The 13,231-nt window shown below is 44.0% G+C and overlaps 1 protein-coding gene across 1 annotated transcript; it reads left to right on the top strand.

Annotated features, from left to right (window-relative positions):
- The first annotated feature begins 633 nt into the window (after nt 1–633).
- LOC136132163 (GTP-binding nuclear protein Ran-like) lies at nt 634–1,155 on the top strand. Its single transcript, XM_065889050.1, has one exon. The coding sequence runs from the start codon at nt 634–636 to the stop codon at nt 1,153–1,155; it is 522 nt and encodes a 173-aa protein (XP_065745122.1).
- Nucleotides 1,156–13,231: the final 12,076 nt, after the last annotated feature.

The following is a 13,231-nucleotide window of genomic DNA, read 5'->3' as shown; positions in this document are numbered from 1 at the left end:
TATGTGAAGATATTAGTCCGTGGAGTATTTTCCCCTCCTTGTGTGTTCTCTTTCCTCACTTCTCTTTCCTCACTTCACTTCCAGCAGGCTCAGATCTTATTGTCTCGGGCTAACAGGTGGTAGCTCTGAGTGTGTCTGGAGGATGGAGAAGGGGAAATGCAGCTTTCAGGCCTCCCTGGATTTTGCTTTCTAGAAGTCTCTTTAAGAAAACACATCCAGATGTAGAAAACAAACTTATGGTTACCAGGGGATCGGGGTGCGGGGAGGGATAAATTGGGAGACTGGGATTTACATATACACACTACTATATATAAAAGATAACTAATAAGAACCTGCTGTATAGCACAGGGAACTCTACTCAATACTCTGTAATGGCCTATATGGGAAAAGATTCTAAAAAAAAATTTAAAAAGTGGATATATGTGTAACTGCTTTGCTGTACACCTGAAACTAACACAACATTGTAAATCATCTATATGCCAATAAAAATTTTAAAAAGGAAGTGAGATACCTATTAAAATACAGACAAACAGAAAACCACATCCGGGCTTTGAAAGAAGTGAGAGGAAGAGGTTGTAAAGAGAATGTCTTGAGTCAGACGGGCGCGGAGACGCTTCTGGAAGTAGCATCGCGATGGCTGTGCAAGGAGAGCCCCAAGTGCAGTTCAAGCTCGTATCGGTTGGTGACACCTTGGGCGTTGAGGTCCATCCCCTTGTGTTCCATACCAACAGAGGACCCATTAAGTTCAACGTATGGGATACAGCTGGCCAGGAGAAATTTGGTGGACTGAGAGATGGCTATTACATCCAAGCTCAGTGTGCCATCGTAATGTTTGATGTAACATCGAGGGTTACTTACAAGAACGTGCCTAACTGGCATAGAGATCTGGTACGAGTGTGTGAGAACATCCCCATCGTGTTGTGTGGCAACAAAGTGGATATTAAGGACAGAAAGGTTAAGGCAAAGTCGATTGTCTTCCACCAAAAGAAGAATCTTCAGTACTATGACATCTCTGCCAAAAGTAACTACAATTTTGAAAAGCCCTTCCTCTGGCTTGCTAGAAAACTGATCGGAGACCCTAACTTGGAGTTCATCGCCATGCCTGCCCTCACCCCACCAGAGGTGGTCATGGACCCAGTGTTGGCAGCGCAGTAAGAGCGCCATCTAGAGGTTGCTCAGACAACTGCCCTCCCGGATGAACATGATGACCTGTGGGAAACGTGAAGCTGGAGCCCAGCGTCAGAAGTCTAGTTTTATAGGCAACTGTCCTGTGATGTCAGTGGTGCAGCATGTTTGCCACTTTATTATATAGCTAAGCAGAACATGTGCTTAATGTTTGGGATGCTAAAGGAGATGAATGGGCTTTGGAGTGAATGTGGCAGTTAAAGAAACAACAGACCTTCATTTTTTTGGACCTGCATATTGAGGTGTTTTGGAACACAGTTCTTTCCTCCTTGAGTTTCAAATATAAGACCGCTACAGTCACATCACAATGTTCAGTGGTGGAATCTTAACTGTCATTCCCATTCCTTTTCGTTTAGAATCAGAATAAAGTTGTATTTCAAATATCTAAAAAAAAAAAAAAAGAGAATGTCTTGAAGAAGTAAGGTTGCCCAGGCTTCCCTCACGCTCTCTGATTTCCCCTCCAAACTGGAAGCAGAGACCCCAGGCCAGAGGAGAGGAAGAGAGAAGACAGGGCCTGGGGCGCATGTGCTGGTTTTCTTTTGCTGCATCACACATCCCCACATACCTGGCAGCTTGAAACACTGATCGCAGTTCTATAGACCCAGCTGGTCCTAGAGTCTACAGTCCTGGTTCCATAGGTCCGGTGTGATAGGGCTGGGTCTCTGCTCAGAGTATCACAAGGCTGAAATCAGGGTGTCAGCCAGGCTGGGAGAAATGCGCTTCCAGGCTCACTCGGGCTGGAAGAACTCAGTTTCTTGGCGCTTAAGGGGCTGAGGCCCATGCTTCCTTGCTGGCTGACAGTCAGGGCTGCCCTCCATTCTGTCGTCAAGCCAGCAATGGCGTGTTGAATCCTTCCCATGCTTTGAATCCTTGGCTTCCTCTCCTACAACCAGCAGGAAGAATGCTCTGCTCTTAAAGGACTTGTGTAATTAGGTGAGGCCCACGTGACTGTTCTCTTTAATTTAAGGCCAGCAGATTCGGCACTTCAGTTACATCTGCAAACTCCCTACACAGCAGTACCGAGATTACTGTTCATTGTATAACTCAGGAAAGGTGTGTGTACCCCTGGGACCAGGAATCTTGGAGGCTGTCATAGAATTCTGCCTCCTGTAGTCCCAGGGCAAGGAACTGAACCCTGCTTCTTGGCAGCAGCATTACGGCCGTGGAGGGAAGGGCTGGGTGATGTGCCCAGCAACGCAAGATTGTGGAGACCCCTGCAAAGATGCTCCCACGCCCTAGGCTTGGCCTGAAACTCATAGGACGGTGTCACATCCCCAGTCCCGCAGCCACCATGTGGAACTGGACGGTGGACATGTGACCAGCAGTAATCATACTCTCAAAACCTGGTACATGGGCTTCCCTGGCGGTGCAGTGGTTGAGAGTCCGCCTGCCGATGCAGGGGACACGGGTTCGTGCCCCGGTCCGGGAAGATCCCACATGCTGCGGAGCGGCTGGGCCCGTGAGCCACGGCCGCTGAGCCTGCGCGTCCGGAGCCTGTGCTCCGCAACGGGAGAGGCCACAACAGTGAGAGGCCCGTGTACCGCAAAAAATAAAATAAAATAAAATAACACAACCTGGTACGTGTGCTTAGATACCCAGTCAGAAATGAAGTTCACTTATAGAAATTAATGACAGTGATATTTCTTGCACACCCACAAGATAGCAGTGGGAGACCTTAGCATCTCCAACACTAACTCCAGTACCTGATATATTTTTTCATGAATGAATGAATGAACAAACAAAGGAATGAAGCCAGTAATGACCAGTTTGCAGAAGTTCACAAGAGCCACCAGCTTCATGAATCAACCTCTGTTTCAGGTAACAGACAAAAATGCATTAGGGCAGCTTTTTTAAAAAGTGTGTTTGGTGAAAAGTTATTAAGTATTATGTAAAAAAAAATTCTTTAATCAAGATTACTGGGAAAATGCTAGATTACAGTAGTAAACCAGTTTCTTTCCTGCAAGATTTTTTGACATCTTTTAAAATGCCAATCTGCATTATTATGTTTTAAGTGGGATAGCATATGTAGCATTTAAAAAATTCATTTGATACAGAGAGCCCCCTTTGTCCTGACAACGTGTTGGTGAGGACGAGCCGGGTAATGCTGCAGTAACAAAATTTCAGTGGTTTATAACAACAGTGCTCTATTTCTCTTTCACTTTACAAGATAGCTGCTAGGTGGCTGTAGCTCTATTCAACATCTTCTTAACTCTTGGATCAAGGCTGAAAGGGCAACTCCCATTTGAGCCATTGCTGGTCTCATGGAGGAGATAAAAGGAAAATGGTAGAACCTTGTGATTGATGATCTTAAGGTTTTGCTGGAAGCAACACACATTTCGTTGGCTGAAGCAAGTCACATGGCCAAGTCTGATATAAGAAGAGGTGTACTCCTCCTACAGGGAGCATTTAGCAATACTGTTTCTCAGTGGAACACACTTTTAAAAACCCCACATTAGGGATGCAGAACTTGAAAGTCACTCTGGGCTTGGGCCACTGCATATTCCCTGTGACAGAGAAAGGAATCAGAACCACAGAGCAGTGCAAAATCAAACCACAGACAAATCTTGGCTTTCATCCCAAATCTGTTTTGCTTGTAGTTTGTTTTTCTTTCAATTTGAGAAAAACAGTAAACAAAAGAAAATGGTATAATTGTCTGAACTTGCCCTGCTCTAGCTTAATACTCCTAGATATTTTTTAAAAGAAGAAAAACATTCAATCTTCCATTATCTCCTGCCTAAAAATTCTGATTGTTGGCCATATCCAAGAGAAAATTGAAACCTGCCCACTCCTCTTGAAAGGGAACAGGGTTTGTTTGGTTTGCTTTAAGCTGTGAATGGCACGGAGCTCCATGAGTGGGAAGTTGGCGTGGGCCATGAGGCCCTGCTTTCTTCATGGCTCCTGGCTCATCTTCCCTGACAGGGCTGTGTGCAGGTCCCCTTGGCCCTGCCAGTGTGTCACTGAAGATAGGTCCGGATGACTTGATGAAAAGCAGACAGTTGTGTCTAAATAGCTACCTGACTCTGGGCTATATCTGAGCCAGTAACAAAGCTGGTGAAAGGCTTCAAAATCCCACCGAGAGAGCATGACATTCTCTTACCAAGATAAGGAAGAGGATTCAAGAGAAAAGGCACAAATCCAAGGTTAATGATTGGGACTTGGGCTTCCCTGGTGGCGCAGTGGTTAAGAATCCACCTGCCAATGCAGGGGACACGTGTTCAAGCCCTGGTCCAGGAAGATCCCACATGCCGTGGAGCAACTAAGCCTGTGCGCTTCAGCTACTGAGCCTGAGTGCTAGAGCCCGTGAGCCACAACTACCGAGCCCGTGCGCCACAACTACTGAAACCTGCGTGCCTAGATCCCGTGCTCCACAACGAGAGAAGCCACTGCAATGAGAAGCCTGTGCACCGCAATGAAGAGTAGCCCCAGCTCGCCAGAACTAGAGAAAAGCCTGCCTGCAGCAATGAAGACCCAACTCAGCCAAAAATAAAATTAAAAAAAAAAAGATGATTGGGGCTTTACTTTCTTTTTTTCCTTCTTGTTCTCACCTCTTCTACTTTGAACTGGGCAGGGGACGCAGAGAACTTGCCCCAGTTAAGAGAAAATGAAAACCATAAGCATGGTCATTACTGATTGGGTTCAGTAATTAGTCAGTTTAGCCAGACTTCGCTCTCCTGGCTGCAACCTGAAAGCACATCAAATTTCTACTGATAATCCCATTAACAGTTTCATCCCAGTGAATCCGTATCTGACATTTCCAGAGTAAGGATAACTCCGTGAGCTCCACGGCTGTAGGAAATACCTTTAAACTCATGACCTGAGGTGCTGAGCTATTCAGTACAATACGAGAACCTCTTTGAAGATCAGCTTTAAAATGTGATCACAGCTATCGGACTCTCTCACCTGGCACCGCCCCCACCATTCACTCAAGTCCCTTCATTAAAGGAACTTTTTATACACACGCACCACACAGACATATACCATATGCAGTTACATATCTTAAGTTAAAACTTATTTTAAGTCCAAATAGTTATACACTGGTAGCTAGAAAGATCATGATTGAAATCTTCTGTTCTAACAAAGCATCTTTAAGGTGGTTTTAATTGACGACCTTTCAAAAAAGCCTAGAATTGTCCCACTGAATGTGTTTTATAAATGTGTGGGTTTACCCTCTCCTGGGCCATGTGTTTTGAACAACATTCTGAGTAAGGCTTGTATTTTCATCTCTGCCCGCAAGGCACTTTGGTTCATAGACTGGATTTGACTTTGAATGAAATTAGTCCTTGTTCTCAGCTCCGTGTCATCAGGATTTGAAGCCAGTACCCCAGGTGGATATGATGGGCTCGCTCTTTAGAATTGCACAGCTAGAGAGGTTACACACAAAGTTGTATTTTAAGTCTCTTAAGTGGTTTTGTGCAAAATAAGTTATTTCGTACTGCCTAAAATGAGGACAAATCCAGCAGTGTTTACAAAACAATAACCCACACTTTCCTCCTCTACATGGCCTTTATAATAGTCTAATTAACTTAAATTATCTTGTTAGCTAAAACCTATAATTACAACGAAATAAGAGCCCCCTACTAACTTATAACTAGAAGTCATAGCTAATCATCTTGAAACATCAAGCAGTTTCTCAACTTGACACTTATTATAAAACTGTCCAGAGAAGTGGAATATATTTTATTTTCTTCTAGGCTATGAAGAATATATATTTTAGTTATAGCTTTGATTTTTAAGTTTTATAAATTATTTTTCCAACTTTTCATAGCACCAGAGAACTAGAGGAAATCTAAAGAAAGAGGAAAAGGCCAGGACTCTTGTCAATGAAGACCACAGATGTGAGCTAACTTAACTGTAGCAAACAGGAACTCTCTGTTGGAGAGAAAATAACATGTCACGGGCTTATAAATATTTCAGGTGGAAAGTTTAAAATTTCCCTTTAACAAAAACCAGCTTTAAGAGAATCTGAATCCAGTTGCCTAAACCTTAAACTGACGGTAAAAGAAACACCCCCTCCATCACCCCCTCCTGTCCCATTTACATGTAGCAAAACTTTCAAAAAATGTAAAGCATCCCTTTTAGAATTTAATAGACAAGAAAGTCACTTGGAAGAGTTTTACAGCTTTAGGAATGTAAAAGGTCATTTTCCAGAAGCCTAATAAAGAAAATTTCTGTCCTGCCGGGAAGCCATGACCACATTTGATCACACGCTTTTCCTGCATCTTGGCAGGTGATGTTCACTCACACTCAACTGAGAAAACAGAACAGACGCTTCTCCAACTTCTTAGCACAAATCCACAAGCCTTCTTTTACCCAGTCACGTTCTTTGTTCTCTCCTTTGACAAAGGACGAGGTGTTTCTGCTCTTACTAAGCATCTCCTCTTATCCTTGGGTACCATCCCTCTCACCTTTACTAGGAGTGCCTCTGCATTTGCTCTTCTCTCCTGCATCCTTTATTTTTTATTCTCCTCTGGATCGTTCCCTCAGCATATGGAACACTCGTCTGTTCCATTCTCAAAAAAACAAATGATGGGGCATCCCTGGTGGCGCAGTGGTTGAGAGTCCGCCCGCCAATGCAGGGGACACGGGTTCGTGCCCCAGTCTGGGAAGATCCCACATGCCGCAGAGCGGCTGGGCCCGTGAGCCATGGCCGCTGAGCCTGCGCGTCCGGAGCCTGTGCTCCACAACGGGAGATGCCGCGGCAGTGAGAGGCCCGCGTACCGCAAAAAAAAAAAAAAAAAAAAAAATGATGAAAGCTATTAAAACAAAATCTCCCAGCCCCACAGGCCTGGCTGTTCCTGACTCGCTGCTCTTCCTGTCTTTGCAGCAAAAGTTCTTGAAATGTGTGTCCACCCACTGTCTTCACTCCCGAACCCCTTCTCCCCTCCCTTCTACTCTACCAGCTTCCCTCCTCCCCTCTTCTGACTGCACTTCACAGGGTCACTAGCAAGCTGCATGTTGCCATTTCCAGGGTCATGTACCTGCCCTCATGTTACCTGAACTCCCAGGAGCTCTCAAAGAGGGGACTCCTCCCTCATTCTTCAAACACATTTCCCCCCCAGTGACTCCACACTTTCCTGCGTCACCTTCTGTTTCTCCCTGTTCCTTTTCTCTCTTTTATGTTCCTCTTCCTTGGCCCAGTCTCTAAGGTTGGGATGCCTTGGGATTCAATCTTCCTTCTCAACATTTTCTCCCTGGGATGAAATATGATTTATGTGCTAGTGGCTTAGGAGTCATCAGTTAGGACTCATACTGCAAATAACCAAAAATCAAACTCTGTCTTAAATAATAAAGTGGGGAGGGGGGCCGGTTATTGGTTCCCATAACTGAAAAGTTCAGAAGCAAGATAGTCTTCAGGGCTTCAACAGTATCATCAGGGGACCATTTTCTTTCCAAGTCTCTATCCCACCTCCCATGTTATTAGCTTCATCCTCAAGCTGATGTCCGTCATGTTGACAAAATGGCTGCAGCAGTTCCAGATTTTACATCCACAAATCGTGCCGTCCAAAATGAGAGAGAAGGTTGATTTCTGGTCGCTTTCTCTGGGCTCTCAGAAGGACAGGAAACATTCTTTCTTAGGAGATCCCAGAAATGAGCTTCCATGTGTCCCATTGGCCCAAATTTTTCACATATGTACTTCTGATGCAGTTCCTTTGGATAGGGTAATGCCATGTGCAGGGAGGCTTCGATCTGAGTTACCTCAATCAATAATGATGATGTGGGAGAGGAAGGATTATCTTGATGGAGATAAAACAATCGAGATCCATATCAGATTCCAGGTTAGGAGTCAATTCCCTCCAAATAATATGGGTACCACACAGTGGTGATGGGAAAGAAGGAGTAGTGGGGAGGTACCCACATACAGTTTCCAAAATTATGCTTTGTCTCTGATCTCTGTGCTCTAGACTCAAATATCCAACTATATGTGTGACATCTCCTTGTGATACAATCAAACTAGCACTCTCGACTCTCTGCTACCCCCATCTCCCCTCAAGAAATCCACTTTTTTCTCCAACATTCCCTTGTCAGTAAATGGAACCACTATCACTTTGCAAAAGACCAAAATTTAGGGATTTTCTTTGTCTTCTTGCTCTTCCTTACCCCCGTAATCTACTCCACCTACGAGTCCTATTGGTCCTATGTCCCAATTATATATTGAAGCTACTTATTTCTCTCTCTCCCTCCACTGTCACCTTCTAGATTCAGGTCGTCCCTACCTCTTGCCTCAACTACTGCAGTCACCAGCCAACTGTTGTCCTGATTTCTGTCTTGCTCTCCTATTATCCATTCTCAACACAGCCTCCAGAAGTGGTCTTTCCAAAGTATCAGATCGTTGCCTTTCTAAAGGCTCTTCAATGTCATTGCCTTTTTTTTTTTTTTTTTTTTTTTTTTTTGGTACACGGGCCTCTCACTGTTATGGCCTCTCCCGCTGTGGAGCACAGGCTCGGGACGTGCAGGCTCAGCGGCCATGGCTCACGGACCCAGCTGCTTCGCGGCACGTGGGATCCTCCCGGACCGGGGCACGAAGCCGTGTCCCCTGCATCAGCAGGCGGACTCTCAACCACTGCACCACCAGGGAAGCCCCTCATTGCCATTTTTAAATCCCTTTAATGGCTTCTCAGCCTATTTAGATGAAAACCTCAACTCTTTATATGGAGGCCCTACCACATCTGGCTCAGGCCTACCTCTCCATCATGATCTCGTACCACTTCCCCTGTTGTCTATGCTCCACACACAGGCCTTTTTCACAGGCTACACATGGTCAGCCTGTATCTACGCTCACTGTTGAATTCTCAGACCCCAAGAGCCCATTCTTTGACCACAGCTTCTTATCCTCCTGTTCCCCTCCCTCCTGCTTCAGTCACTCCTTATGTCCTCCAGGCCCTGACTCTTCCCTGATCCACAGTGTATCCATCCCTCTACCTGCACTTCCTTCCTATCCAGCCAAGACAACGTAGAAAAGATTATACAGCCACGCAAATTAGTGCCATTGTCTGATGTGATCTTAGGCCTTGACTCTGCCCAACACACTCTTTGACAGTCTTATTCACGTCCGAAGACAGATCTTCTTTCATCCCCTTCGTAATTGTCATCAATCCTCAATGTCATCCCTTCTCTCATCATCTAGCTTCTTAAGCCACACACACACACACACACACACACACACACACACACAAACACACAAAGCTCCCTCAGTTTACTGCCCTTTTACCCACAAAATAAGATGTCGCTCTATCTATTTTTAATTGTTTCTACCTTATCTCACAGAAAGAGGCTTTTTAGTTTGGATGATGTCTGCTGTAAGTACCAAAATATTAAAATGAATGGAGTTTAAACAGCAAGGAGTTATAAACCTTCACGTAACAAGAAGTCTGGAGTTTCAGGGCTGGTTCAGTAGTTTATGTCATCAAGGACCCAACTCCCTTCCATCTTCCCACACTTCAGTCCTCATCAGGTTGGCCTTCCTCTTTAGGTGTCACCTCCTCACTCAACATAGTCCAAAGGCAAAATGGTTAGTAGTGAGATCTCTTCATGTATCTGTCGACTTAAAAACTATTCACAACCTAAAAGTTGAGAGTGACGTTTTATTCGGTGGGAATTTTTAGGACTTCAGGCCCGGGAGGCAGCATCTCAAGTAACTCTGAGAGAAATGCTCCAAGGAGGTGAGGGGGGAGCTAGGTCATATAGATGTTTTACGACAAAGAGCAGGTTGTCTGAACATCAAAAGACTATCGTTAATTACAGAAAAACCAGATATCCCAAGTTAAATTTAGAGCTTTGCTGTATATGGGAAGATGCAAGAGTCTGGGCTCACTGAAATTATTCCTTTGATAGGCACCTCAGCTATCTGGGGCCAGTATCCTGTATTTTCACATCCTGACTTTCCTCAGGGCTCACTGTGGGGAGTGGCTGTAGTCTGATGGCTGATAGATGGCAGGTATTCTTTCCTTCCTGAGTTTCCTCAGGGCTCACTGGCTCACATTAGAGGGCTGCAATCGCTGGTGACTGTGACATCCTTTGTTGACTGATATGGCAGCCAACATTCCATCTGTCATATCTCTTTCATCAAAAGGGAAAAATCCTCCCCAGGAGCAACCAGGTATACTGTACCCAGGGTCCATCACCAAGAATGGATCACATGCATTGTATGCTGGTCCATGTTTAACCATTAGCTCTCCATGAAAATGCAAATAACCCCCAATAACTTATCTTCAGTCAAAGGCTTTTTTTTTTCCTTTTAATTCCAGATCTACATATCCAACTATCTTTTATATATTTACATATTAAGATCTCCCAAGCATCTCCAAAGCTACTGCCGCTGCTTTGCTGGTGTCCATGGCTGACATCGGTTATCCAGATGAGATTGTTGAGAGTCATATTACACCCTTCTGTTTCCTCTACCCTTATTCCAAGGAAAGCCCAGTATTGTGAGTCTCCCTCCTAAATATCTCCCAAATCCTTACTCAGGTGCTGGATCCATATTTAGGAACTCATTGCCTCTTTCTGGACCATTGCAATAGCCTGAGTGTTCTCTGTGTCTCTAGATTTTCTTGCACACATTTAATCTGTCCTATCCAACTTTTCTAGAGAGGTCTTCCTTTTTTCCTTTTTTAAATTTATTTACTTATTTATTTATTTTTGGCTGCATTGGGTCTTCATTACTGCCAGTGGGCTTTCTCTAGTTGGCGGCGAGCGGGGGCTACTCTTGGTTGCAGTGTGCAGGCTTCTCATTGCTGTGGCTTCTGTTGCGGAGCACGGGCTCTAGGCACGTGGGCTTCAGTAGTTGTGGCATGTGGGCTCTAGAGCGCAGGCTCAGTAGCTGTGGCACACGGGCTTAGTTGCTCCGTGGCAAGTGGGATCTTCCCAGACCAGGGCTCGAACCCGTGTCCCCTTTATTGTCAGGCGGATTCTTAACCACTGCGCCACCAGGGAAGTGCCTAGAGAGGTCTTTCTATTGAACATGTTGGCTCAAAATTCTTCAGTGGCTCTAAATTGCCCAAAGGGTAAATTTGAGCCTCCTCTGATATACGCCTGTCTGTTCTCATCTTTTGTCTCCCCTTCCTTTCCTCCTCACTCTAATCTTACTCTCTCACCATAGTGAACTGTTTGTACAGAACACATCATACTCTCTCATGCTTCCATTCCTTTGCACACTCTGTTGTCTCTTTCAAATGTACTTTCCTCACTTATATGCCCAGAGAATTCTCAGTACGTATCTTTGCCACTGTGAAGTCTTCCCTAAGTCAGAGAAGATATGGGCTTCTCCTATGTTGTGACTGCCCTTTGCATATATCGTTGTGAAAGGAATTTCTCATTATATTATAATTCTTGGTTTGTAAACTTTTTAAGGACAAGAACAGTTTCATCCCTGTAACCCCTCTGCCCAGGACACACTAAGATTAAATAAAAGCTTGTTGAAAAATAAATATATTAATACTGAATCTCAGAATAATAATTGGTGCTGTTCTAAAGAGAACAGAGGTTGGTTTAGCAAAACATTGCTGTAATGAGTCCCAGATCAAGAATGCCAGTCTTGTAACGATCAAATAACTCTACTCATCTCCTTGCCAGCTAGCCATCAACTTTTTGTCAACAATATGGGAATATTGGTAAAAATGTGTCTACTGTGCAAAAAATAAACTGCGTGGGGGCTTCCCTGGTGGCACAGTGATTAAGAATCCACCTCCCAATGCAGGGGACACGGGTTCGATCCCTGGTCTGGGAAGTTCCCACATGCTGCGGAGCAGCTAAGCCTGTGCGCCACAACTACTGAGCCTGCGCTCTAGAGCCCGCAAGCCACAACTACTGAAGCCCACATGCCACAACAACCTAGAGCCTGTGCTCCTCGACAAGATAAGCCACTGCAATGAGAAGCCCGCACACCGCAACCAAGAGTAGCCCCCACTCATTGCAACTAGAGAAAGCCCACGCACAGCAACAAAGACCCAACGGAGCCAAAAATAAATAAATAAATTTTAAAAAAATAAAAATAAACTGTATGGTCTGTTGATAATAGGACATTATTATGTACAGTGGAAAGCACATAAAAACATATTTTGAGATAAAATCAGGTATGCAAAACACTTCTAGAAGCTAATTCATCCATTTCCTTTCATCTAAGTTGGTATTAGGCCAATTATGTTAAGATATATCTCTTATGTTTAATCTTTTATAAACCCCTGCAACCTTCCAGTACATAATTCTTCTATTCTACATTTTGAACCTCCATCCTGAAGGGACTGCTGATTCTCTACTATTGTGCCTTGATTTTTTTTTATTGTTTGGAGAGCAGGTTTGGAAAAAAATATGACTACTTCTATTTGATAATGTTTTGCTTGAGATACAAGGATAAGATTGGCCCAGATGGTCATTGGATGTGAGTCTGGAGCTTAAATTTAGCCATTTCTGTTGCTATCCATAGTAAATGATGTCACTGAAAAAGTTCACGAATGATGGGGTTTGAGTGAGTTTGTGTTTCTATCACGTAGACTTTTCTCTCTTTCTTTGTATCCTAAAAATTTTAGGTTACAATTTCTAACTAAAATCGGAATCTTTTTGTGTGTAAACATTAACAGTGACTCAAGATAATTGTGTACAAAGTGATGAATTGACCTTCTATATAATTTTCTCAAAAAGCATACATCAGAAATCACATAGTTATTGGGACTTCCCTGGTGGTCCAGGGGCTAAGACTCCACACTCCCAATGCAGGGGGCCCGGATTCGATCCCTGGTCAGGGAACTAGATCCCATGTGCCGCAACTAAGAGTTCGCATGCCGCAACTAAGAGTTCGCATGCCACAACTAAAGATCCTTCATGCCACAACTAATCACCTGGCACAGCCAAATAAATAAATAAATATTTTAAAAAATCATATAGTTATTAAATTCAGCCTTAATTAAATAAGTCTTCAAATTATTTGGAACTTAGAAAGAATGGAAGTATGAATGTATTGATGGAATAAGTAACAAGAGTTGAAGCCTGAGCGTTTCTTTAAAATATCTTCAGGAATCCTTCAAAAGGTCTCAGATTGCTCAGAAATAAAGTA

Source organism: Phocoena phocoena, chromosome 12 (genome assembly GCF_963924675.1).
Source record: "Phocoena phocoena chromosome 12, mPhoPho1.1, whole genome shotgun sequence".
Taxonomy (NCBI): domain Eukaryota; kingdom Metazoa; phylum Chordata; class Mammalia; order Artiodactyla; family Phocoenidae; genus Phocoena; species Phocoena phocoena.
The sequence above is the reverse complement of the archived record's forward strand: the minus strand, read 5'-3'. Positions and strand labels throughout refer to the sequence as shown.

What these genes read in the sequence shown, in the direction of transcription:
- LOC136132163 (XM_065889050.1), top strand. Translation starts at nt 634, where the DNA reads ATGGCTGTGCAAGGAGAGCCCCAAGTGCAGTTCAAGCTCGTATCGGTT.